Source organism: Hyaena hyaena, unplaced genomic scaffold, assembly GCF_003009895.1.
Source record: "Hyaena hyaena isolate Hyena2069 unplaced genomic scaffold, ASM300989v1 scaffold_80, whole genome shotgun sequence".
In the NCBI taxonomy this organism is placed as follows: Eukaryota; Metazoa; Chordata; class Mammalia; order Carnivora; family Hyaenidae; genus Hyaena; species Hyaena hyaena.
In genome coordinates, this window is record NW_024080712.1 from 3,229,723 (window position 1) to 3,256,588 (window position 26,866).

At 43.6% G+C, this 26,866-nt stretch overlaps 1 protein-coding gene across 3 annotated transcripts; it reads right to left on the bottom strand.

Moving 5' to 3' along the window:
- Positions 1–337: 337 nt before the first annotated feature.
- On the bottom strand, positions 338–25,127 carry RBBP7 (RB binding protein 7, chromatin remodeling factor). 3 transcript variants are annotated; one of them, XM_039233864.1, is made up of 12 exons: positions 24,830–25,127; positions 23,849–23,993; positions 17,999–18,144; positions 14,246–14,419; positions 13,082–13,197; positions 8,443–8,603; positions 7,565–7,691; positions 7,371–7,448; positions 6,689–6,765; positions 4,540–4,597; positions 1,515–1,625; positions 338–808 (listed from the first exon to the last, which is right to left on the bottom strand). In XM_039233864.1, exons 1-12 carry the CDS (start codon positions 24,843–24,845, stop codon positions 740–742), a joined length of 1,278 nt encoding a protein of 425 aa, XP_039089795.1. In that variant the 5' UTR covers positions 24,846–25,127; the 3' UTR covers positions 338–739. The 3 variants fall into 3 exon arrangements, with proteins under 3 accessions (XP_039089795.1, XP_039089794.1, XP_039089792.1); XM_039233863.1 differs by lacking the exon at positions 24,830–25,127 and adding an exon at positions 24,272–24,517 and having other exon boundaries at positions 14,246–14,392; XM_039233861.1 differs by lacking the exon at positions 24,830–25,127 and adding an exon at positions 24,272–24,514.
- Positions 25,128–26,866: the final 1,739 nt, after the last annotated feature.

The window sequence follows — 26,866 nt, forward strand, 5'->3', positions numbered from 1 at the left end:
GCTCAGAGCCTGGAGCCTGCTTCGATTCGCTGTCTCCCTCTCTACTCAACAAGCATTTAAAAAGCGTCAGAACCATTCCTAGCTGGCAGGTCCTACCCCCACAACGGGCTGAGCGGCAAACCAGAGTCTGTCCCCTTTGCTGACCCCTTTTCACAGGCGGGGACGCGGGAGATCGGACAGTCCTGGGTTGATGACTCTCTTGACCACAGACACACCTACCTTCTCCCTACCTTTGCGGCAGGGCCCTCTCACCGTACCCTGGAAAGCAAGTCCGGTCAAGGCACATACGTACCAGCTTTCTCACAAGACCAGACACATACAGACACTCCGACCCAGGTTCTAAAATAATAAAACAGACTTTATTTTAAAACTTTATTTCTGCAAAGCCAATCAACAAGTGTTGGAGGGAAAAAGTGTAAAAGTTATTCTTGCATATTTGGGAACAGCAAGCACTTAGTTTGAGAAAACAAGGACTTAAAATAGTTGAATCAAAGGCAGTACCCTACTACTTGTATTTTAAAACAAGGTAATGTTCTTTCTTAAACATAACTTTCTTCCCTAAAAGCTACAATATGATACAGTACGCAATAGCTCACTTGAAAGTGCTAGAATCAGAAGGTAAAGAACGCCATATGCCAACCACTTACATGTCCTACTATACAATGCCTTTTTGGCGCTTGATAAACCAAGCGTTCGTGTAGCATTACATTCAAAAGAAACGTTTCTTGTACTTTGGGTTTTACGATCCTTGCCCCTCCAGTTCCGATGTTGTGACATCTGACTCTTCATCATTGTAAATATTTTCAGCCTGGAGAGGACAACCAAAGGGACAGGTAAAATCGCCCTAGAGTTTCTACAAAATGGTCTAACAGCAGCATTAAATAACTCTTGTCTACACTTGAGGGTTCACAGGTCAATGTGTTCCAGTGTTGGAAACTTTTAGATTTACGTAGCGCCTCCCCCTCCCTCCCATAGTAGAGGACACACTGGGGCAACGTTCTTACGTGCCAGTGTACAACCCCGCCGCCCTAGCGAGCTGTCCACGTACTGCTTAGTTCTACTGTAACCAGCGTTTCCCAAAAGTATTTCAAGCAGCCTGTGGACGAAGCAATAGCCCTGAAGTTAATGAGAGGCTTGGCTGGTTAACAGGCCCTTAGAAAGGTCAGGTGCGTAGTCGTCCTCACCAGAGAGCTCGCTCTGTCCTACAAATGCCTGTGACACACCAGACGCTGGACACCCAGCAGTGATGCCAAGAGCCCAGGTGACATGTACAACAGTCATGCAGGAGGGAACCAGAGGCCACGTCCACACCTGTGTGTGCGCGCATATGTGTGTAGACACAGATTTCTTCTGATCTGACAGGTGCATAACGGAACTAAAGACTTGTTAAAATGGAGAAAGATCTTTTAAGATGGTTTCCTTTCTATATTTGGTGTAATATGCACAACTCATAAAAGAAATACTTCTGAGTAAAGAATTTCTCCTTTTCATTTAGGAAAAATATTTTAGCTCACCATTTGCCATATCTGCATGATGTTATCCTCAGACACCGAGCAAATGACCCAAGGTTCATTGGGGTTCCAACTAAAATCTGAGATCTTGGCGGTGTGTCCCCCATGAATAAACTGTTAACAAGAATGGAAAAACACAGCCTTTGTTTCACATCTTAAGTTTTCAAAGCCACAGTCTTGCAACTGAGGTATAGAGGGACGGGTTTACAGGCTTAGTAATCACCCTCCACTTACTTTGCAAATTTCCAAACCCTCAGGAAACGTGACAGAACAGTACAGTGAATGTCTAGACACCCTCCACCTACATTTTCCAAATACTAATGTTAACAGGTGTTTTCTTAACACAGATACACCTGAGCCACCCCTAAATAATTCACACGTCCCCCAAAAGTAAGGACATTTTCCTATACAACTACAATGCCATTTCCATACCTAAGAGATTTACCAGTAGTCCAGCCTCATTATCAAATATATGTAGTTAGGTACATTTAAGGCAATAAATTTCCATAATGTTGTTACATTTTTTTTTTAATTTTTTTTTTTTTTTAATGTTTTATTTATTTCTAGGAGAGAGAGAGACAGCGCGAGCAGGGGAGGGTCAGAGAGAGAGGGAGTCACAGACTGAAACAGGCTCCAGGCTCTGAGCTGGCCGTCAGCACAGAGCCCGATGCGGGGCTCAAACCCATGAACCGCGAGATCATGACCTAAGCGAAAGTCAGACGCTTAACCGACTAAGCCACCCAGGCGCCCCGTTACAGATATTCTTAAAAGGAAGTCTCCTGGTTCTTCTCTGTAGGGTCCCCAGGTCCCCTCCCCCTTTCCCCTTGCTAAAAGAAAGGCACACCTCTCAGCCACCCTCCATCTTTCCACGGTGCATGACTCAATGTGTGGTGTAATTAAAAAAAAAAAAAAAAAAAAAATCCTACAACCTACAACTCAGGGCTCCAAAAGCAAAGGCCCAAAAAGGCTAGGCAGAGGGCTTTGCTATGAAATGAAGGGGGCAGAGGCTCACTTCCTATAAGACACAGCCTCACGGGAGCGTGCTGGGCTTTCCTTACCTCACCTCAGAAAAGAAACCATTCTCACAAGGATGGTATGAATACACGATTTTGAACAAAGTAGTCACAGTTCCTGACAAAGTCTGATTTGACTCTGGTTTGACAATTAGGTTACATGCAGGCTAACTATTCTACCTAATAATCTTTTCAGGTTAAAAACGACAGGAAAAAAACCAGCTTTTCAAAATCCTGTTAAGGGGGACATAAGAGAAAGTATGTTCAGACCAAAGGCTTGGAATACATAAGGAGTCCTCAAATCAAGATCTTGTTATACTAAAATTACAGTTAATGTCCAGTTTACCACAAGTAAATGTCCCTTGATTTCAGGCTCTTGTCAAAGGAGCAAAATCCTAGTGATTTCCTCAAGGACCACGAAATTGTTCTAGAACCCTAATATACAGTGTATCCAAAAATAGCTGGAAAACATGCTAAGTGCACGAATCAGTCACAGAAGACGTTCTATCCCATTTCTAGGAGTTGTCTAGAATAGGCAAATCTAGAGACTCAGAAAGCAGATCACTGGTTGCCCAGGGCTGAGGAAAGGAGCAGACCGGGAGCGGACAAAGTTGAGTTCCTTTTTGAGAAGGAAATGTTCTAAAACCGATTTGTGGCAATGGCTGTACAATTCTGTGAATATACTGAAAACCACTGAAATATATACTTTAAATAAGTGAACTGTACTGTCAGTACAGGTTTTACCAAAGTAAAATTAAGGGCACAGAACTGGACAAAAACCTCTTGTAACAACACCTCAGCTAGAAAATACTTTAAAACTATGAAGCCGTGCATCCCACAAAAGACTTTAGATTAAGTCACTCAATACAGAATAAACCATTTAGGTGCCATCATGTGTCTAGGAGAAGAGTTTATGAAGAAACACTATCCTTTCATCAGCAGGACACAACACGCCAGCATGTGCGAGTCTCATTACACCCCTTTGCCGCTTCCCATCCATTGCTGTCGGGCATGGGAACACACTGGACGAGGGAATAAGGGGACCTTGGATATCCGAGCAGCATGGGGGGGGGCGTTTAGGGAGCATCTTCTGTATGTGGGGCTCCCCTTCGCAGGCTTCACGTTTTAAAAGAGGTGGGCAAAGCACCAATGTACTGAAAATTAGTACTGGCCTAGGATCTAAAAATAGGCTACAGAGGAATGAGTGACCATGTGCCAAGTAACTTGGTGGAGATGGATGTGGATTCAGAGCGAGGATGAACCACTGCGAGGTACGGCCACGCTCAACAGGAAAGGGACTCAAAGTATTCACTGAAGAGCACAGAGACAGGAGGGATGAGGGCCAACAGGAGAGACACACCACAGACACCTTATAAGGGCCAAGGAGGTGCTGAGTGATTCGATCAGGAGCAAGAAGAAGACGGCAGACCATGTTGGCACCAACAAGATTGAGAATGTCTTAATTTTCTGGGCAGGGAACTTAAAAACTCAGGTCACTAAAATACGTCTATGCTGCTAGATAGTGTTAAGTATTGCTAACTGAGTACCAATACCAACCCCCACCCGCAATCCTCAGAAATATTACCATTGGGATATCAGTGAAAATTAGTTTCCCATAGCCCATATGATTCTTAAACATTTATAAAAACCTACCGTGCTCTATTTACTATTTTCAATAAATGTCAAAACCCAATCACAATAACCTTTTAAGATGTCCAATTGGAAATCATCTTCAAGGGCTAGCATTGACGTTTTGACTCATTTCCCAGATACATGATCAGTAACAAACAGTCCAATCTGCACATGACATTTCATCTTGCATGTAAGAAAGTCAAATAGGGGCGCCTGGGTGGCTCAGTTGGTTAAGCGCCGACTTTGGCGCAGGTCATGATCTCGCAGTTTGTGAGTTCGAGCCCTGCGAGTATTAGTTCTATGTCTCCTTCTCTCTCTCTCTCAAAAACAATAAACATTAAAAAAAAAAAAAAAAAAAAAGAAAGAAAGAAAGCCAAATATACCAGGAGTTCCGGAGGCCCGTCTTCTGCATCTTCTGCTGATTGTTCTTCTCCAATTTTGCTATTAAGAAAGAATGCTCTCATTATTGGAATTCTTGTAATGGGAAAAATGTTTGCAAACCCAGCATCAGTCCACAAAACTCATCTTAAAACATACTCTAGAAACAACTTCTTTCTATACTGCTATCCATGACAGTTTATTAATTACTGGTAGAAGGATGGGATGCTTACTTTCTGTAAATGATTTAAGAGCTGTTTGTAACCGAAGATACCACATACAAGTTGTCACTAACAAAAGTTAACTTAAAATTCATTATTTTTAACTGTGGTTGTTCACCACTGCATTGAATTTAAAAGGTGAAACAGTAGGTCGGCCAAGGAAAGGCTGGCTTTTTTTCCTTTTCTTAACAAATTCCATTTGTAGAATTTGCTGGCAGGCCCAACAGTGAAATCTCTCTTTACACACCATTTATCAGCCCTGGTATCTAGCCCCAAAGTGGACGTAGCTAGTAATAACCGCTGAAAAAGCAGCCGAAATACACAACCTTCCAAATGGTACTTTCTTTTTCTTCCCATTAAACTCAAACTAGACACATGGGACCGCTAGACAATTCTGTTTATCTTCCAGTCAGGGGTACCAATTGCTAACACTTTTTTTAACGTTTGAGAGGGAACAGGGAAGGGGCAGAGAGGAGAGAGAGAATCCCAAGCAGGCTCCATGCTGACAGTGCAGAGCCCGATCGATATGAGGCTCCCTTTCACAAATCTGCAGATCATGACCGGAGCTGAAATCAAGAGTTGGACGCTCAACCGACTGAGCCACCCAGGTGCCCTTAACACTGACCATTTTAATCCATAATTTTATCTAATGTAATTTTAACAGCATGCAAGTCACAGGAGAGTTTTAAGAAGAAATTTTACAATGCCTGCAAATGCGTTATTGGCCGGCCCTTTTCGGGACAACTCAGCTGCATCACACCGCACAACCACGACAGCGTTAAGTTTCGTATGTTACTACTGAAATCGTTTTCAAGTAGAACAGAATATAGTCAAATATCTGCTTTAAAAATTTTCTACATTCCCAAGATTTCATGGCCAGAGTCTGTTGCACACAAACACAGAACAGGAGAGGTTGAGAAGCTTCACGATACAAGCACTATATTCCGCAGAGTTTATGTTCTCTACGCTGAAGGACCGGCCTGCTGTCTCCATAATTAAGGTGGCCCTACTTTCAATAAACTAAAAACTGAGTCCACTTCAGAGCAATTCATTTAAATAAAGGTAGAATACAAGTTATCTTTTAGTAATTCAATGATTTAAACTTAGAATAAGGACATCTTAGAAATATATTTAACTGAACATCTTTATTAATGGGTCTAAAAAGGCTCACACAAAAAAAGTAAAGAAATCTGAAATTCTTAGAACAGCTATTCAAAAATCAAGAAACTTTAAAAAAACTGGGAGAGACTAGAGCCTGGGTGGCTCAGTCGAGAGTCCGACTCTTGATTTCAGCTCCTGTCATGATCTCACAGTTTCTGAGTTCAAGCCGCACATTGGGCTCTGTGCGGACAGCGTGGCACCTGCTTAGGATTCTCTCTCTCCTTCTCGCTTTGTCCCTCCCCTGCTCACGCTTTCTCTCTCTCAAAATAAATAAAGTTAAAATAAATAAAATTGGGGGAAACTATAACTAGAAGAACATAAGCTTTCTCACAGCATGGGCTGTGCTTCTCCCGTTCCCAGCGTATCCCCAGCAGGAGCTCAGATCTTCCAGATGAACCAATGAAAGCACAGAAGAACAGGTGGGAGGAACACCCTAGGAGCGCAGGCCATCGTGTGAGCTCCAGTGAGGCATGAACAGCTACCATCCACACGCCCTTTCTATTGCAAGAGTGTTCGCAATACACTTATCTGGATATTAAAGACACTCTGCCTGAATATCAACAGGAAAAAACAACTCATCATATAAATTTATTTTGTGGTCCATTTGCTGATTCACTTCTATTTCACAGGAGATTCTTCACGAAGGTACATGAAAGTTGCTTTAATGTATCCGGCTTATTAAACCGGGGTTAGGAAACTCTCCAGTGGATTACTACATCATCTGCCAGATTAGCATACTTCTGCAGTTTCTGGTCACCAGATTGTGAGTTACCTTAAGTCCCACACGTTCAGACGGCGATCGGTACCACTCGAAGCCAGAATAGTTTCATTATGTGGAGACCAGTGGACCTAGCAATACAGATTTGAAAGTGTTAAGAATCATCTGTTCCTACATTGGTTACGGGTAGTTTCTAATCCTTGAGATTTTCCCACCTCCTCTTCTGGAATCCTCGCCGTGGCCTGTGGCCCTCCCTCCTTGTCCTGGCCTTTCAAGTGCTCTTAAATGGCCCATCTCCCTAGCCTGCCCCCCAGGAGGGGTCCACACTCCCCAATACAGGGGGCCTCCGCTAGAAATCCCCCATAACCATCCCAGAATCTTGTCACCTTTTCAATGAAGTCCATCTTAAACTCATGCAAATCTCCATTTGAAACCACATACAAGGTATTTTTTTTTTTACTAGAGGACCCACCCACTCTGGACACCTTAACTGAAGAATCCTTGGGTTTCACTTTTTAAACTGATCCTGTTTTGCAAGGTCTTCTCTACTTCTAAACTAATAGTCTCACAGAGCTCCAAGCTACTTCCCACTACATAACTTAAAATATATAGACACACACATATATATTTGTATATATATACACCAATGACTGCTGTAAGAGCAAAAAAGTTCTAAATGTCCCCCATCTAAAAGTTACTAAACACCTGACAGAGACACCACAAAACTGTCACATACCTGGAAAATTTCATCTTTATGAGATTCAAAGGTATGGAGTTTTAATTTTAAATTACGCAGATCCCATAAAGCTACAGTCTGAAAAAACAACAGATGAAATTCATTTATCCACTTTACATATGAATCTTAGAATATGTGATTATAGTACAAGGCAACTGGGTCTGTAAATACCAAATATACAAAAACTTAGAAACCTTATCTGCAGAGCCAGTTGCGAGAATGAACTCGCTGTAGGGATTGAACGACAGACAATTGACCTCGGCAGTGTGTGCATCCACCAGGTGGCTTGGCTTGGAGGTGGTATTGGACCTGGTGTCCCATCTAAAACACAAAGGTACAATGCACACAGCACAGGAGGAAGCCACCCGACCCTCCCCAGCTCGTCACACGCTCAGGCTCGTTTCCAGGTCCACGACGCTCCACACCATCCCCACTATGCTCGCCCCTTCACAGATAGCCCAGCCACATAAAGAGCTACTAAATCGGACTTCCGGCCACTAAGGGACATATTCTAAACCTACGGAAAATTAACTAGGGCTATCATTCTTGTTTAGATTCCTGTCTTAATTACCAACTATTTCAAGCATACACCAACTACTCCATAGAGAATAATGTAACAACTTGATACCTACAACCTAGCCTTGTCAAATTTTACTAACTGGCCATATTTGCCTCAGATATTAGTTTCTTTATGAGATAAAAACACATGATAGGTGACTGAACGCATCCCTATGGCTATGACCTGTTGCAATCATTCTTAGCCCTCATCTTTAAAGTCACCTTGACTCCCAATTTTGATATTTACTACTACACTACCAAGCACATTTATTCACATTTATACTTGTTTTCTTCTTTTCAAATAAAAAATTATGTTCATTCATATAGCACAGTAACTTTTATGCAAAAATAGCCATTATATGGTTTCTTGTACATCAATTCTACCTCACTAAAGTTTTTAAGGCCAGTAAAGAACTTTAAGAAAAAAAAAAATCAAGCCACAGGCCACCAGAATCACTGATGGTCTCATACAGGACACCCATATAGGAAGACCCCACTGAACCTTCCACCTTACATCATAAGTTTCTGATCATCAGCAACAGATCCAAATAACGACTCGTGTAGCAGATGCCAGGCCACATCCTCTACAACAGCTGAGTGGCCAGTAAAGATGGCTTTAGCATCCACAATCTTGCCTTCCTTTGGTCCTGCATTTATATCCCACAGACAGACAGTCTAAAGGAAGGAAAAAACAAATAACCTTCATTAAAAAATTATTTAACTACAAGCACCTGACTGGCTCAGTTGGAAGAACATGGGACTCTTGATCTCAGGGTCATGAGTTTGAGCCCCATGCTGGGTGCAGTGATTACTTAAATAAACTTTAAAAAAAATTATTTAACTATATAAAAAGTAGAAATAAACACAAGGGAGAGGAAATGTAAACAAAAGTAAAGCTTCAGAAACAGAAGAGTATATGGTTGTAGTATAGCCTCCATAATCTGAGATGCAGAGGTGAGGAAAGGAAACTATAATAGAGACTGAGAAACTGAGCATAATAGCAGCAAGAGACAATCAGGCTAGAGTTTCCACCTACAGTCAAGTATCTAAAATTCACCTAGATTACACAATGCAACACTGAGAGCCCAACATTCGGTTTCTACAGAACAGAAATTCATGTCCGAAGAATTCACGCAGGATTGGGAGACTGGGAATTAAAACTAAAACATGCCTCTTAAAAAGCCAAGCTAAGAGGCTAAGTCTCTCACTTCACAGCAGAAACCACTACAGCAGTTAGGAAGTGAGACAGGTGAAAAGCCCAGAAACCACAACCAGGCTAACTTTGAGAGGCCAAAGCATAGGGCCTGCAGACAGATCCCCAAGGCCTACTCCTCAAAATATCAGAACCCAGGGAGAGGCCACAGGCCTTCTCCAGGCCTCAAAGATCACAGATCAGCAGGTCCTGAGACCGGAGTCTTCTACTGACAACTGTCAAAGTTAAGAGGAAACACTTATTGTTTATGAAAAAATATTGCAAGTGATATAGAGCAATGATTACCATCCAAATGATTTAAGACAAACGAGAAGTCCATTACAGTATATTTGAAATAATACCACCGACAATGGTATAGGGTTCATCTCTACTAAATCACTTTCAAGGCGCCTGGGTGGCTCAGTCGGTTCAACATCAGACTTTGGCTTTGATCCTGATCTTGCGATTTCTGGTTTCCAGCCCCACATCAGGTTCTGTGCGGACAGCTCAGAGCCTGGAGTCTGCTTCGGATTCTGTGTCTCCTTTGTGCTCTGCCCCTCCCCCACTGGCACTCTCTCTCAAAAATAAACAAACATTAGGGGCACCTGGGTGGCTCAGTGGGTTAGGCATCTGACTTTGGCTCAGGTTATGATCTCGTGGTTTGTGAGTTTGAGCCCCACATCAGGTTCTGTGCATTCAGCACAGAGCCTGGAGCCTGCTTCGGATTCTGTTGTCTCAGTCTCTCTCTGCCCTTTCCCCACTCACGTGCTGTCTCTCTCCAAAAAAATGAATGTTAAAAAAATTAAACAGTAAAAAATTAAAAATAAAGTTTTAAAAAATTAAAATCGCTTTCTTATCTGAGTTTCTGCAACAAAGCTATTTCCCAGTAACAGCTATTTACCCAAGAACAACAACAAAAAAAATAGATTTACGTAATTCACACACCCTTAGCCTTTGTTGATACTTACACACTCAGACGCACAATTTACAAGCACTGAAGAGAAAGGAACATGTAGAGCTCTTGCCATCCTCCCCTGCTCACTTCAGAAGAATCCTGGGAAGATTAGCAAGATGCCTGGCACATGCAGAGCCCTTGGGAAATGTCAGCTTTTATTATGACTAGCAACTCACAGCCTGGTGTCTTCAAAAGGCACTGGTAATTAAGTTACTGAGCATAACCCATCCTCCCCGTTTCAGAGACTCTATCACACCCACTCTGAAGGAAGGGGGTGGGGGGAGAGCCTCCCTTTGGAGAACTGAGACCTTGCTTCTCAGCCTCCCTTGTGGCTGGGACATGATGTTGGCTCCATCAGTCTGACCAGGATTTTGAATTGGGAACATCAACAGGGAAATCTGTCCTCAGGACTGCAAGCGTGGGGAGAAGGAGCCGAGAGTGACATCCACCGGCCTGATCTCTGAGTTGTGGATCTGGCCTCTCCTCTCTATTCTGGACCAGTTTCTAGCCATTACAGCAATTCTGTGAGCTTCCCTGCCTAATGCCGTTCTGATAAATTCCTCTTCTGTCTGCATGGACCAGGGCTGGTTTTGGTTGCCTGCATCTAAAGAATCTTGACTGGGCCAATTATCTACCTTAAATATTTAGAAAAACATTAACAGAAACTGTGACCAGTAGAAACATAAAGAAGGTCTGTGATGCGACAGGTCCTGGTTTGAAGAGGAGGATATACTAAGGAAGAAGGCAAAGAACCTGTGGCCAAGTTATAAAAGATTTCAAAAGCTCCAGAATTCTACTCTCAACTCAGGTGGAGTCATACCAAACACGTTTTGCTTACAGTAGGGGACCCATGAAGGGAGGTATGGAGCTGTAGGTGACAAGAATGCTATAAACACTGATCTACAGTAATAACAAGATCAGTTTGCATTTGTGTGCTACTTTGGTTAAGATACTCGTACTGATGGGCACTGACGAGGGCATCTGTTGGGATGAGCACTGGGTGTTGTGTGGAAACCAATTTGACAATAATTATATTTTTAAAAAAGATACTTGTATTAAGGATGCCAAGATAACTCAATATGTAAATATTAGTCTCCTCAACAAATGGTGCTAGAAAAACAGGATAACCACATCTGGAGAACAAACTTGAACCCCTACCCCACACCATATACAAAACTAAACTCAAAATGGATAAAGGACCTATACATAAGATCTAAAAGTATGTAATTCTTAGAAGAAAACATAGATGTAAATCATTGTGATGGTGGATTATGTAATGGTTTCTTAGGATACCAAAAGCACAAGTAACAAAATAAAAAACTGGACTCAAAATTCATTTCTGTGCTTTGGAGGACATCATCAAAAATGTGAGAAGACAAGCCAGAGTGGGAGAAAATCTTTTGAAATCCCATCTGATAAAGGACTGGTATCCAGGATTTAGAAACTCGGACAACTCACTAAAAAAGCAAAATTTAAGGGGCACCTGGGTTATTCAGTCAGTTGAGCGTCCAACTTCAGCTCAGGTCATGATCTCACGGTTTGTGGGTTTGAGCCATGTGTCAGGCTCTGCACTGACAGCTTGGAGCCTAGAGCCTGCTTCAAATTCTGGGTCTCCCTCTCTCTGTCTCTACCTTGCTTGTGCTTGCTCTCTCAAAAAGGGAAAAGAAAAAAGAAAAAACCCACAAAATTTAAAAATGGACAAGGAATTTTAATACAACACTTTTTCAAAAAAGATCTATAAATAGCCAATAAACTCATAAAAAGATACTCATCATTAGCCATCAGGGAAATACAAACTAAAATCACAAGGAGATATCACTTCACACCAGCTAGGATGGCTATAATAAAAAAGACAATAGTGCTGAGAAGGATGTGGAGAAACTGGAACTCTGGGCTACATGTTGCTGGTAGGAATGTGAAGTGGGGCAGCTGCCATGGAAAAGCTTGGCCATTTTTCAAAGAGTTAAACACAGAATTACCACATGACCCAGTATTTCCATTCCTAGGTAATAACTCAGGAGAAAGGAAAACCTACATCCACACAATAACTCGTACAAAAACGTTCACAGCAACTTCAAAATAGCCCCAAAGCAAAAACAAACAAACAACAAAAAAACAGCCCAGAGTAGAAATCCAAATGTCCATCAACTGATGAAGTGATTCGTCAGCCATGAAAAGGAGTGATGTACTGATCTATGTTTCAACATGACTCAACCTTGAAAAACTTATGCTAAGTATAAAGAAACCAGACAGAAAAAAAGCACATGATGCCATTTATATGAAAATGTCGAGAATAGACAACTCTAGGGGTGCCTGGGTGGCTCAGTTGGTTAAGTGTCTGACTTGGGCGCAGGTCACAATCTCAAGTTTTGTGAGTTTGAGCCCCGCATTAGGCTTTGTGCTGACAGCTCAGAGGCTGGAGCCGGCTTTAGATTCTGTGTCTCCCTCTCTCTCTGACCCTCCCCTATTCATGCGCTCTCTCAAAAATAAACGTTTAAAAAATTATTAAAAAAAAAAGAATAGACAACTCTATTACAGAGATAGAAAGTAAATTAGTGGTTGGCAGGAGCTGGGGGAAGTGGGGAGTGACTGCTTAACGGGTCAAGAGCTTCTTTTTGTGACATCTGATGAAAATTAGAATTAGTGAAGATTGCACAATTTTGTGAATATACTAAAACCCACTGAAATGTTCACTTAAATAAAAAAATTTTAAAAGTAATTTCTATTTATCAGGCCTAATAACTTGATAGTTCCCATTAGACATATACTTTTAAATAATGGGACACCTTTTGCCCACCTTCCCTCCAGTGTAAGGCTGCTTCAAAAGAGCTCTGTGGAATCCTAAGGCTCCGACAGGGCGGTATGATAACCATTGCTCTAAACCCTGTGAAAGAGTTATCACAATGATCGGCAGCACTTAGAACACCTCTCCTCTGTGTGGCGCTCCTGCAGACAGAGCTCCCCCTGTCTTTAAGAACGTGAGTTTGGGAAGAGTAAGTTTCTCACATGATCATCTGATGCGCTCAGGAGATGTCCACTCAAATTAGAATTCCAGGAAAGACCATAGCCTTCCTTCTGGTGGCCTCTTAACCGAAGATCAGGATTACATTCTCCACTTGGGTCTAAAGAGAAAAAGAAATACATTAACTACTAAGTGACTTTGTTTATCAGAACTAGTTAAAGCGATATTCATTCCTCACTGAATGAGCCAATACGTTTATTATAATGCCTGGAAAAGCACTGCCTATGAATGACGACTTAGGACTTGGTCTGACCCCCCAGCCACCCTGAAAAGTTGTTCTCTGCTTCACCGCAAATACTCCATGCAAACTAAGTCTCCTGACCATAAAATGACTAGTTACTTTGCAAAATCTAGTACTAGCTCCAACGCAAAACCCTTAAAACTACAGCTATTCCCTCAAATGTGAGTGGCAGCAGCCCTTCCCAGGATCAGTTTTCTACAACTTTCTTGTGACCAAAGAGTTAATACAGCAGGTCTGGTTGCTCAGCCCTTCTTTGCACGTCTCCAGGGTAGCCTGCAACCATGACTGACCCTTAGCCAACCCCTAGGAATGTGACCCTCACAAACTTCGTCACTGACACGAAGTTGTGTACGCCCAGAGCAGTGAGGCATGCGGTAGCAGCTTGTCAAGACTTGCAGGATCGTTTGGCAAGACTGATGATGTACCTGGCTTCACTGCTGGGGTCCCAAGGTTCCCTCGGCAGGGCTGGTCAGAGCAGGAGGTGCCTATGTGACCAGAACTCTATAAAAATGCCAGATCCTGAGAGTCAAACAGGCTTCCCTGAGCACAGACCTTTATCACATGCCCCTGTGGTCTGCTGCTAGAGAAAAAGCACGTTTCATGCAGCCCCGGTGGGGAAGAACTTAGAAGCCTGCGCCTGACCTCTCCAGACTCTGCCTGATACGTTATCTTTTCTTCCTTGCTTTTGCTCTGCATCCTCTGTTGTAATAAACCCTAGCCAGGAGCATAACCTGCCGAGAGGTCCTTCTGTTCAATCAAGTGAATTCTGAGTGGTTAATGGACTTCTGAAACAATTTTTAAACCTCTTTAAAAAATTTTTTTAAATTTTTAAATTTTAACTACAGAGTATACTAGTTTCAAGTCAAGAAAAATATTCCAGCAATGGCCTGATTTCATCACTACCTACCTGGCTTAGCAGGGTGCTTTGTATAGTCAAAAACCAGCACATCAGAAGATGGTGTTTTTGTAGCAATGATGTGAGGATTCTGCGGCATGTAACGAGCACGGTTTACTTCTCCTTCATGGTTAATTTTAATTTCACATTCAATTTTTCCTGTTACAGAACCAAAGCCACCAAATTCTAATGTGAGAAGAAAGAAACATACACTTACGATTAAAATTCACCATTCAGTTTAATCCACCCAACAGATTTTAACAGAATACAACATAAATTAACCAGAGAACATGGATAGATGGGGTTCAGTTGCCACTTGGAATTAATTTATTCTCAAAGCCCATTTGGAATTGGAAATGATGATACTATTTTCTGCAACTTAATTCAGTTTTACCTTGGATTTAGAATCATTAAAAACTGGTCTCTTTCGACAATAAACTATTTGTAAAAAAAAAACAAAAACAAAAACAAAAACAAAAAAACACTGGTCTCTTTCAGTAGTGAAGAGGATGTAATTATTCCCTAAAATCAGAAATCCATACTATTCAACCCCCAAACCTACTCTATGACACAGACATGCTGGCTCCACCCGCACGCCTAATTCAACTACTAGTGGAGTGTCAAAGCTAAAACAAGGGGTCTTTAAAAAAGGGGGCATCTGGGTAGCTCAGTTTGTTGAGCATCCAACTCTTAAATCTCTGTTCAGGTCGTGATCCCACAGCTCATGGGATCAAGCCCTGTGTCAGGCTCCCTGCTGACAGCGTGGAGCCTGCTTAGGATTCTCTCACCCCCTCTCTGACCCTCCCCCACCCATGCACATGTTCGCGTGTGTGCGCTCGCGCGCACTCGCAAAATAAGTACACTAAAAAAAAAACCACGAGGGGGCTAACCTATTTGGCTATCTGGCATGTGAATAAGACTACAGTGCTGAGTAGTTATAAAAAAGGCCTTGGAAAAGTAACAAAGTCACATAAAAAGTAGAAGAACCTCTGAGAAAGCAGCAAGATGATAGCAGAAAGAATACAAGCAGAGAACATCTAAGCTGATAATGACAAATGAGAACATTTTCTTTTTTGTTCCCATAGATTAAAAACTTGAATAGCTGCTGACATTTAAAATGTTGGGAGGCATCACATTATAACTGTATTATTTCTTCTTGACCTATATTGCTGCTACTTTGTCCATTCCTTTTTTGTTCACCCTGTGTCTCTGGTTAGGGAACACAACTCAAATGTCTAACAGAGCCAGGGAGGTAACAAGTAAAACAGACTGGCTGGGGCCTGGAGAAAACAAACTGAAAGCAGCAAAGCGGGGTGTCTCCGTTTCAGCCAGCTCTTGCTATATGGGAACGCTTAATGAACACTCGCTCCCATGGTTTAATATCAGCGTTTAGCCATTCTTCCCTGTGGCAAACGTAGCTTACTATTCTGTGTGGCTGAAAATCATCTCTCATACCCCACAGCCACTCCCACATGACCATATACAATCACCTCTTACCTTCTCAGCACTTTCCTTTTCCATCATGTCAATGGGAGAAATGTCCCCTGGCCTTTCTAAGACCGCCCCTCTGATCCTGAGATTCCGGTCTAAACCTGCCCCAACTCTGATTTTCAAACCAGCGCCCAGCCGTCCTCCCTCTGTGGCCTCCAACGGCTCTAACACTTCTATATAAAGATACTCAGGTCCCCCAATTCCTTTACTCATTACAACCCAAACAGCTCTCCCCTTTTAAAAAAAAAAAAAAAAAAAAAAGACTTCTAGGTAAGATTTACTTCAAACACAGGGCTTTGTTTTCTCAATTTCAAAAATTTGAAAAAACCACTATTTTAGTGATAGTAGTATCCATTACAAAATACCATAACTGAAAACAAAAAGAGGTGTTAACTGTGAATTGTTTCAGTCACTTGTTGGAATACACTGAACAAGTGACTTCAGTAACTTAATACATCCATAGATTATGCAGAGGGACGAATTCTTAAGCCAAGAGCCCAATAAACACATACTTTAGGATTAAAAGCCACTAAAAATTTCTGATTATGACAATATTCACAGAAATAATGCATAAAGTTGTAGGGAAATAGGACTATGAATTATGGGAGTGGCAAATGGAATAAACCATTTTGGAAAGTAATTTTATACTATTTTAAGTGGACAATGAATACACCATACAATTCAGCAATTCCACTCCACTAAACGCTCCCACATGTGTATAAGGAGACATGGCAAGGATAGTCACTGAAGCACCATTTGTAAATGCAAAACACCATATAGGTGCAATCCAACTGCCCTCAGTAGAAGAATGAATAAGTAAGGTTTAATCACAATGGAACACCAAATAGCAGTTAAAAGGAGAGAGGCATCTACATGGTACATGCGCGCACACACACACCAGTATCGAATGAAATAAGCTGTAAAAAAAACCCTTCATATTTACTACTCTAGAAGTAATAAAAATACAATTAAAAATGGCACACTAACTTTCAGGACACAGTGATAAAGTCTTAGAGGAAGGCAGGTCAGGACAGGGCAGGCCTTTAGCTATAAAATAATATTTTATTTTCAATAAGAAAAAAATCAAAGCAGATTCCTTAAAATGTTAAGATGGAGCCTTTTAGGGCTGTGCAGAAAGCACTAACCCAGCCAGTCTGGCTGCTCAGCCCTCGCTGCTCTGAGGGACACTGGAACCATGAATGACCCTCAGCCAAGTCCTGGGAACACAGACCTCAGAATGTTCTTTCCATTACTGATGAACTGATGGTTCTGTGGTGTGCACCTGGGGCAATGGACCATGCTGTACCAATTTGTCAGGGTCACTCTGCACAAATATCAAGATTGACGATATGCACCTGGTTTCATTACTGGGGTCCTGAGTTTCCGCTGTCTTAACCGGCTGCCAGCAGGATGTGCCTGTGAAAACGACTCCCCCCTTCCCAAAAGCCTCAGATCCTGACACTCAAATGGGTTTCTCTGGGCAGAAGAGAAATACTCTGCACATGTCCCTGTCCTCTGCTGCCAGAGAGAAAGTACATCATGTGCAGCCCTGGAGGAGACTTGTGCCAGACCTCCCTAGACTCCCTGATGCATATCTTTTTCTTGCTGCTTTTGTTCTGTATTCTTTACTGTAACAAATGTTAGCCATGAGTTTAACTTGCTATGGAGTAGTGTGAGTTTCTCTAGCACGATGACCAAACTTGGATGATGGTGGGAATACCAAATTAAGGGAATGTGAGTTGGACAGGGGAAAAAACGAAGTCAACAGCTTCCACAAAAAAACACAAAAAAACAAACAAAAAAAACCCACCATTAACTGTTTGGTATATGTGCCTCATGGCTTTTTCCTATGCACACGCAACATTACTTTTACCAAAATGGGTACAATAATCACACACAGAAGTTACTCAATTTATCCTGGACATCTTTCCATACAAGAGCATAGAGACTTGCCTCATTCTTTTGTGAGTCTGTGTAAAATTTCAGATTTATCTCATTCTTAACAATTGCTGCACAGTGTTTCAAACATACCTTAAGGTGTTTAACCAATTTCCTATGAACATCTGGGTTGCTAAGTTGATCCTATTTTTTCAATCCTGCAAATAATGCTATATTGTGAAATCCTTGTGCACATGTGAGCAAGTAGTTCTATGGGAGGAGTCCTAAAACTTAAGCTGCTGAGCCAAAAGTCATTAATAGAAAGCTGTAATAACGTAGAACTAGAAAAAGGCACACTCTCTTCAACACCAATAGTGGAATATATGGTATACCTACCACCTTTCTCACTGTCACAGTGGGAAGCATCAAACTGTGCATCATCGTTTGGAATATGGACTCGAGCAACCACGAGATGATTCTGCTCATCAGACGTGTGAGTCCCCAGCACTAGCCAATGAAGGGCATAATCCTTTCCTTCCGGTCTGTTTAGGAAAGAAAATAAGTCACACTAATCCTACAGGAAACCAGTTACTAACAAATTCAATCCATCACCAATATCCATACTCACAATCATGACTTCTCACTTAAAAAATACCTTCCATTTTAATACACTAGATATTCCTAATTTTCCAGTAAGAGACAACAAGAGAGAATGTTAAATTTAAGTGCTGAGTCCGAAAAACTGGGTTTAAATCCTGGATCAAACTAAAATTAGCTACATGCAATTCCTTAAATCACAACTTCCTGTGGGCCTCAGTTTCTTCACCTAAAAAACAGATTATGAGTGCAAATGACATGATGTGGAAACTCTTTATTGATGTTCACGGTGGTTAAAGTTGGAGGGCCAACATGTAGGGTGCTCTGGGCCCCAACACTAGACAAGTTAGGCTATTTATCTGTTTCTAAATTGCAGTTATAGAAAAGACTTGGTAGTTTTTAAAAGAGGTGTGAGGGTTGCTTCTACAAACGTATTTAGTAACAACTTAAAAAATACAAGGTGAGGGGCACCTGGGTGGCTCAGGTCATGATCTCACAGCTGTGAGTCTGAGCCCCATATCAGTCCCTGTGCTGACAACTGGCAGCCTGGAGCCTACTTCGGATTCTGTGTCTCTCTGCCCCTCCCCAGCTCACACTCTCTCTCTCTCAAAAGTAAATAAATATTTAAAAATTTTTTTTTAAAAATACAAGGTAAAATTTTACCAAGCTTTGGCTTAAAGTAAAAAAGAATGGTAAATAAATATGCAACTCCAAAACCAGAATAAAGCAGCCATGGCGAAGCAATAGCACCTTGTTTGTAAAAAGTCAGAAGTCTTAATCGATGTATGTTCAGTGGCCAAGAACAGCATATGGCTATCAAAAAAGATAATTCCATCTTAGATAAACCTACATGGGGAGAGAGGGGCAATGCATGTGAGCACTCACCCACTTATTTTTAAATAAATAAAAAAAAGAAACCTAAAAAATAGGCTCAAAGCAACAGTACTTTAAGAGGACTTAGACGAAATGAAATCTGTTCTGTATAGGGAATACTAGTTCAAAATGAAAGGGAATTTAAACATATCTCATAAGAAAAGAAATACGAATGCTTGAGAAAAAGGAGGCATCAGAGAGTAAGGTTAGGGCTGCCATAAAAGGAAGTCACTTTTTATAGGGTTAAACAGAAAAAAAACAGGATCCTTCTAAGGAGCATGGTCCCAACATGGAATGGAAGATCTGAAAAATTCCTCGACTCTAAAATTCAATTCAGGTTTTCCCTAACACTAAATCATATAAGGATTTTTCTTTTTTTTCCTGTAAACCCTTTCATCTCCATCGTTAAGATACAAACGTATTTTCCTGAACCAATAATTTTACAATGTTTTCCGCCAATGCTGGAGCCACGTAAAGCTGCAGAGGCACAAATGTTAAAAGACCTTGTCCATCTGCAGTGCCAGCATCTTTTGATCACTTTGACTCCACTGCTAGGAAATTTATCTAACAATCACAGATTGTCACAAACAAGGTTATTCTCAGGAACACGGTCTTAGCGGCAAAAGACTGAATATCCTAACCTAAATATCCATCAATAAGGAACTGGTGACATAAATTATAGTATATCCATAAATGGAATTCTGTGGAGCCCTTAAAACAAGACAGTGTATTGGGGCACCTGGGGTGGCTCAGTCGGTTAGGTGTCGGGGCTCATGATTTCGGGTCAGGTCACAATCTCATGGATTTGTGGGTTCAAGCCCCTCATCGGGTTCCTCATGCTGTCAGTGCAGAGCCTGCTTGGGATTCTCTCTCCCCACAACTCTCTCTGCCCCTCCCACACAGACTATCGCTCCCTCTCTCAAAAACAAACTTAAAAAACCACCAACAACCAAAAGAGCAATATTTAAGCATTCTGATAGGAAAAAGTCTCCAATATAAACTACCAATTGAAAAGTCAAATGAGGGGCGCCTGGGTGGCTTAGTCGGTTAAGCGTCCGACTTTCGCTAGGTCATGATCTCGCGGTTGGTGGGTTCGAGCCCTGCGTCGGGCTCTGTGCTGACTGCCAGCTCAGAGCCTGGAGCCTATTTCAGAGTCTGTGTCTCCTTCTCTCTCTGACCCTCCCCTGCTCACGCTGTCTCTCTCTCTCTCCTAGAAATAAATAAATAAAAATATTAAAAAAAAAAAAAGTCAAATGAATAACTTGCTACCATAAAAAAGATGGAGGGGAGATATCTGTACATACTTTGTTCTGGCAGGATGAGTTGAAAAAATTTTTTTAAATGACGGTCTCTGCTCTGGGTAATGAGACCAGGAGACTAGGGGACATGGAAAGGGGATTTATTTTTTACTTTACATACTTTATACCATTTGAATTTGAATGATTATAAAGCTTTTTAGGTAGAGACTTAAGTCAGACTCAATAAAAGAAGGGCGCCTGGGTGGCTCAGTCAGTTAAGCGTCCGACTTCTGCTCAGGTCATGATCTCACGGTTTGTGGGTTCGAGCCTTGCATCGGGCTCTGTGCTGACAGCTAGCTAAGAGCCTGGAGCCTGCTCCGGATTCTGTGTCTCCCTCTCTCTCTCTGACCCTCCCCTGCTCAAACTGTCTCTCTCTCAGAAATAAATAAAACATTAAAAAAAAATTAATAGAAGATATGGAATAGGGGCGCCTGGGTGACTTAGTTGGTTAAGCTTCTGACTTCAACTCAGGGCATGATCTCACGGTTCATGGGTTCGAGCCCTGCGCCAGGCTCTGTGTTGACAGCTTGGGGCCTAGAGCCTGCTTCAGATTCTGGGTCTCTCCCTGTCTCAAAATTAATAAACATTAAAAAAAATAAAAGATATAGAATAAAATTATTTCTTAAAAAACCTTAATAAAAAAAATTTTTACAAGGCAAATCCAGTATGTGGACAATTAACTAACTCAGTTTAAGGACAATAGCTCAGAAAGTATAAGTAGTTACTGGGAAGTATGTAGGTAGGAGACAAGCCTTATGAGGTTGACCAGGGTCTAGCTCCTCAAAGACCCAGGCAATAAGAGTAGCCAATATTTCCACTGTTCCAGATAATAATAAAACACAGTTACAGTCCCCTCATATCCAAACAGAATCCTGCAAAGCACCACACAGCTATCATCAACATCCAAGAATGCAAGCTGGCTGGCATTTTCTTGCGTTTCCAGAGCCACTGCACATCCCACAACCAGATCCCACTTCTTTCTAATGCAAAGAATACCAGCGAATACATAATTTAAAGTATTTTCTGTTAAGTTCCTAATTGTTAATATACAAGCAGTATCTGGGAGAATGCCTAGCTGGCTCAAATCAGTGGAACACATGATTCTTGATCTCGGAGTTGTAAGTTCAAGTTTCACATTGGGTGTAGAGATTACTTAAAAATAAAAATCTTGGGGGCACCTGGATGTCTCAGTTGGTTAAGGGTCCAACTCGATTTTGGCTCAGGTCATGATCTGAGTTGGTGGGATGGAGCCCCACATCAAGCTCTGTGCTGAAGGCATGGAGCCTGCTTGAGATTCTCTCTCCCTCTCTCTCTGCCCCTCCCCCCAAAACTGTATTTTAAAAAAACCAAGAAAATAAAAATCTTAAAAAAAAAAAAAAAAAAGCAGTATCTGGGCTAAGAAGGTACAGATCTATCATCTTTAAAATTGTTACACAAAACATATCACGGGTAACATTTTTAAAAGACTTGAGTAAGCAGTTTTCATTGGAATCCAAATGGAGAAAGTTATTACACTCTAATAAATTCTTTCTGAATACAATGGGGTGGGAAAATCAGCATCAGTCACCACTTACTGTGTACTTACTCCGTGCTAGCATTTTACCCGTGCCTGATCTTACTTAATGCCCTCAAATACAGGCAGTCAGACCACCAACACCTCCATTTATACATCAGACAACTTGGGAACAGAAACTGACGAACCTGCCCTAATTTGGGTACTAAGAAGCAGGGGGCAGGATTCAAACTCAGGTCTCTAACCTTATAGTCTCACCCAACCACGCTGTTTTCTACTGTTAAGGTAGGTCAAAAAGATCCAAGAGAATGTAAATTAAGCTTTAAAAGTTTTTAATTGGGGCTCCTGGGTGGCTTAGTTGGTTGAGCGTCCGACTTTAGCTTAGGGCATGATCTCGCGGTTTGTAGGTACGAGCCCCGCGTCGGGTTCTGTGCTGACTGCCAGCTCAGAGCCTGGAGCCTGTTTCAGTCTGTGACTCCCTCTCTCTCTGACCCTCCCCTGCTCACGCTGTCTCTCTCTCTCCTAGAAATAAATAAAAAACATTAAAAAAAAAGTTTTTAATTTACTTAACAGGAATATACAGAGAGTCAAATGTACACAGTACTCTAAAGGAGTATCTGAATACCCTCAACTATTTGATGCTCAAATTGTTATTCAATGCTTAATAGTCTCCGCTATTTATTTCTTGGCTACTCTTCCCACATCTACATATTTACACTGTGACTTTTGGGAACCCCAATGGAAGCCCCTACCTGTATGGAAGACAACATTTGCATATGGAGGGTCTGACTTTTATTTTATCTTAAAAGATTAACTTGCTTTTGGAGTGCCTGGGTGGCTCAGTCGGTGGAGGGTCTGACTCTTGATTTCAGCTCAGGTCATGGACTCAGAGTTTCGTAGGTTCCAGCCCTGCTTCAGGCTCTGCGCTGATGGTGTGGAGCCTGCTTCAGATTCTCTCTGCCCTTCCCCCACTCACGTGTTCCCCGCCCAAACTTTAAAAAATTAAATACAATTAATTTGCTCGTATTTTCATAACTTGTCACAAAATCCCCTTCCCAATGTCATTAATCTTCATTATACGCTCACATTACCTAAACTGAATGCATTTTTAAAGTACATGGCCAAATTCCTACCAGAAAAAGTGTAAGCATATGAGAAAAGTAGTCTAGTACGGGAGTTACCTCAACTCTGGGGCACCCAGTTTGGGCTCAGAATCCCACTTCACCACTTACTGGCTGTGTGATCTTGGGGATGTCACTTAATATCCCTATCCCAGTTTCCACAACAGTAAAAGGAGAATAAAATCATAGTACTGTTCTGAGTATTAAACCAAATTAACAGGACACAAAACTCTTCACACGTGCCATACCCTATTCTAAATGCTCAATGCCAGCAATTATTACCAGAGAAATTTAAGAAACAGCTGAAAAGAACACTCTTATGATGACCAGCAGCAACCTCAAAGTGTATTCCACCCTATTAACCGATAACATATTTTCTTTGTTAAACTGTTGCTAAATTCTTTTCCCCTGTTAACTATAACCTATTCATACTGGGGACCGATTACATGAGCGTGCTTACTTCGTAAAACTCTATCAAGCCATATGCTTATGATTTGTGCACTTTTCTGTACATATGTACTTTATTTTCCAATAAAGTTTTAAAGAAATCCATTGGTCTACGGCCCCCCAAAATACTGCCTTGTGGTGAAACCCTCCAAATATGTCAGGTGTTTTTCTACAAATACCATTAGTCGAGCACATTCTGTATCCCCTATTATCCCCACACTTACACATCACAAGTCACCCCATAAATCACTTAAGTTTTGACAATAAAAATCACCTGCCAGCTCATCCAAGGGCTAAATCGATTACACGCTCACGTTCTATGTGTAAAATGCTGAAACTAGGAAATACAGGACAATAGCTAAATTTACGCGAAGTAAAAGTTGCCAGAAACCCTTACTTAGTCACTTCAGGAAGCCACTGAACGGTAAGACTCGGCCACTGAAGAGCATGGGTCATAACCAGGTCATACAGAAACGGTGTATTCTTCTTCCAGATTTTATATTCTTCATTGATGACACGCTCCTCCACAGTATCTTCAAACACTGAAATTTGGAGAAAGCCCATACAATTAAGCGGCTGAGAGAAACCGAAGTCAGAATCTGTGCACAGATACTGGAGGTCACCTCGAGATGGCCACACCTAACCTACTCTAGCTTTACGTCTAATTTGGACACTAACCGCTCTTCTAGAACGCGGAGAGAATGTTCATTAACGCCAGGAAGCTTATTTTCTGCACTTAGAAATCAATACCGCTTGCGCATACAGAACGGAATAATTACACGGCCAACGATTTCGTTTCGCCAGTTACAGCTGTTCGCACCTGTTCTAAGATGACGACTCGTCCGTGCAGGGGCTCCACAACCCACCCGGGGAGCCGAGTCCACGTGTAGCAGAAACCCCTCGGCCCGCTCCCTCCATCCCCCACCAGGAGCGGCCTCCGCTCCCACGAAGCCCGCGTCAGCAGCCATAGGCCGGCGAGTTCCAGAATCCCCCGGACAAGGGCCGCGACCCTGAAGCGATCGACGCGCGCGCGTGGAAGGAGCTGCCGTGCCCGCTTTCCGGCGGCGGAGGCCGCCTCCGCCCGAGAGCCAAGGACGCCGGAGGGAGCGCCGCCGCCGGAGGGGGGAGGGGGAGTGGGGGGGCGGAGGAGGGAAGGGGGCCCAACCCGCGGCCCCGCGCCCGGCTCCGGAAGTGCTCGGAGCCCTCCGCTCCGCGGTCCCGTCCAGCGTAGGCCCCTCGAGGCGCGCGCCTAGCCTCGCGCCCGGCCCCGCCCCCTGCTCTTCACGCCAATTCGCGCCTTTCGCCGGCGCGTGCCGCGGCCTCGCGCGCCCGCCGCCCCCCGCGGTCCCGGCGAGCGCCACCCCGCAGGGCCTCTTACTCTCTTTACTCGCCATCTTGCGTCGGGTCGTTCGCCCCTCGCCGCCGCCTCGGACTCCCCTCGCTCGCCAACGGCAGCACAACCGCAGGCGTTCCTGCCTCGCCCAGGCGCGTCACACACTTCTAGCTCTCGAAGCGCAAGCTCCGTCTTACAGCCTGGGTGCTCCCCAGACGCTGCGTCCTTCTCTCCTGCCTCCTCCCCGCTCGCGGGTACCGAGGTCTGAGACGCTCTTCTCTCTCTCTCCAAACTTGGAACGAGACTTTTCAACCCGCGCCTCCCAGCCCGCCCAGGCAGCTGAGCGCAGGCGCATCCGCCCTGGGAAAAGTGAGAGGGGGTGGAGAGGCGGGCCTGGGAGCCAACGGCTCTGTCGTTTTGACCAATGAGGTGCGGCAGGCAGGTTTCACGCGGCGTTTGGAGGCGGGCTTCTGGGGGTGGGCGGGGCGTTCCGCGGCAGGAAGTTGGCGAAGCGCAGGCGCGAGGACTCGCCCAGCGCTCCCAGGCCCGGGCGCGGGGGCGGATGGGGGCGCGCGGGGGTGGGGCGGATGGGGGCGCGGCGTGCGAGCGGCGTGGGGGCTGCGAGCCCCGGGGCCACGGGGCGTGGCTGCTTGCAAAGGCCGAGGCGCAGGGATGGGAGGGGGGCAGGGAGGCTGCCGCCGCTTAGCCAAGCAAAATCTCAGAGCGAGAGAGGAAAATGGTTTCTAGTCTCGAGAGATTACTGTGCCCTCAGAGTCTCCCCGATAATCACGGGCATGCAATTCTGTGCACCCTGAAAGGTTTCCCTTCCCGCCGACTGGCTCTTCCTGGGGCCCGGTCGCGTTGAGCCGTGGGGTTCCTTGGTGGCGAAGGGAACCTTTTACAGAGGCCGCGGGCGTTTTCTGACTGAAGCTGCCGGGCCTCACTGTTAGGCTAAACCTGCGGCCTGTGCCGGCACAGGCCGCCAACGGCGTGAGGCCGACTTGAATTACATTTTAGTTTCTTCGCGTTTTGGGGTCTTCAAAATGATTTGCGGCCTCTCGAACTGCAGATCATTTTGTCCCTACCCGGGCGTTCTGGTCTCCGTCCCAGGCCGGGACCCTGCTGAGTCATTCTTGTCACCTGCAGGGGTCCCACGGCAACCCGTCTCCATGATGGTGAAGCTGGGGAGAGGGGCCCTACACTGACCCGGGATGGCTTGTTCGAGCCCTGCTCTACCTTGAAACTTGGTAGCCCTGGAGGAGGGCGTGGGGGTGAGGAGGAAGGGGGCTGCAAGACTGCGAGGGCCAGGAGCACAGGGTACGGGGCGGGGGGGGGGGGGGGGGCCGAGATGCCTACGTGCAAAGGAACCTCGGTGTGCATCCAGACTCTGAGGCTGGCTCCCCCTGCAGTAGCACCCCAGAACACTTGCTGCCTTTTTATTTTTTTTCCAAGTGCGACCATGGTGATTCTCAAGCGAAATTGTTCAGTTGCCCCTGCGATGCCCACTTTTCTGATTGGAAAACAAACCCAGACGTTACTCTAGTCGGGGGCAGAACCAGTAATATTACCTTATATAGAAATTTATTGTCTGGTGTCTCTGCTTTCCAATAGGTTACAATTCATTATTATAACGCTCTGCCTTCATGTCAGACCTAAGCGACTAAAGCTGGGGCAGGCCGGGCGGGGGAGGGGGGCCGCGGCTGGAAAGGGAGGAGGGTTGGAAGGGTGATTAAATAGTACAGTCCTCATATTCTGGAACACCGGTTGGCAAAAGTTTTTCTGAAAGGGGCCAGGAGAGTAAATATTTTAGGGGTTTGAAGCAACTACCCGGTCAGCGCTGCCGCCTTATAATGCGGAAGCCCCGTCCAAGGTGGATGAACCTGGCTGGATTCCAACAAAACTTTATAGACCCCGAAATTTCATACAAATAAATTCCACGTGCCACAAAATACTGATTTGTTCTTCAACTTCTTTAAAGTGGAAAAATCATTCTTAGCTCTTGGGTCATACTAAAACAGGTGGTAGCTTATATTTAGCCAGAGGGCTCTAGTTTGCCCACCTTGTTCTAGAATAATTGTCTTA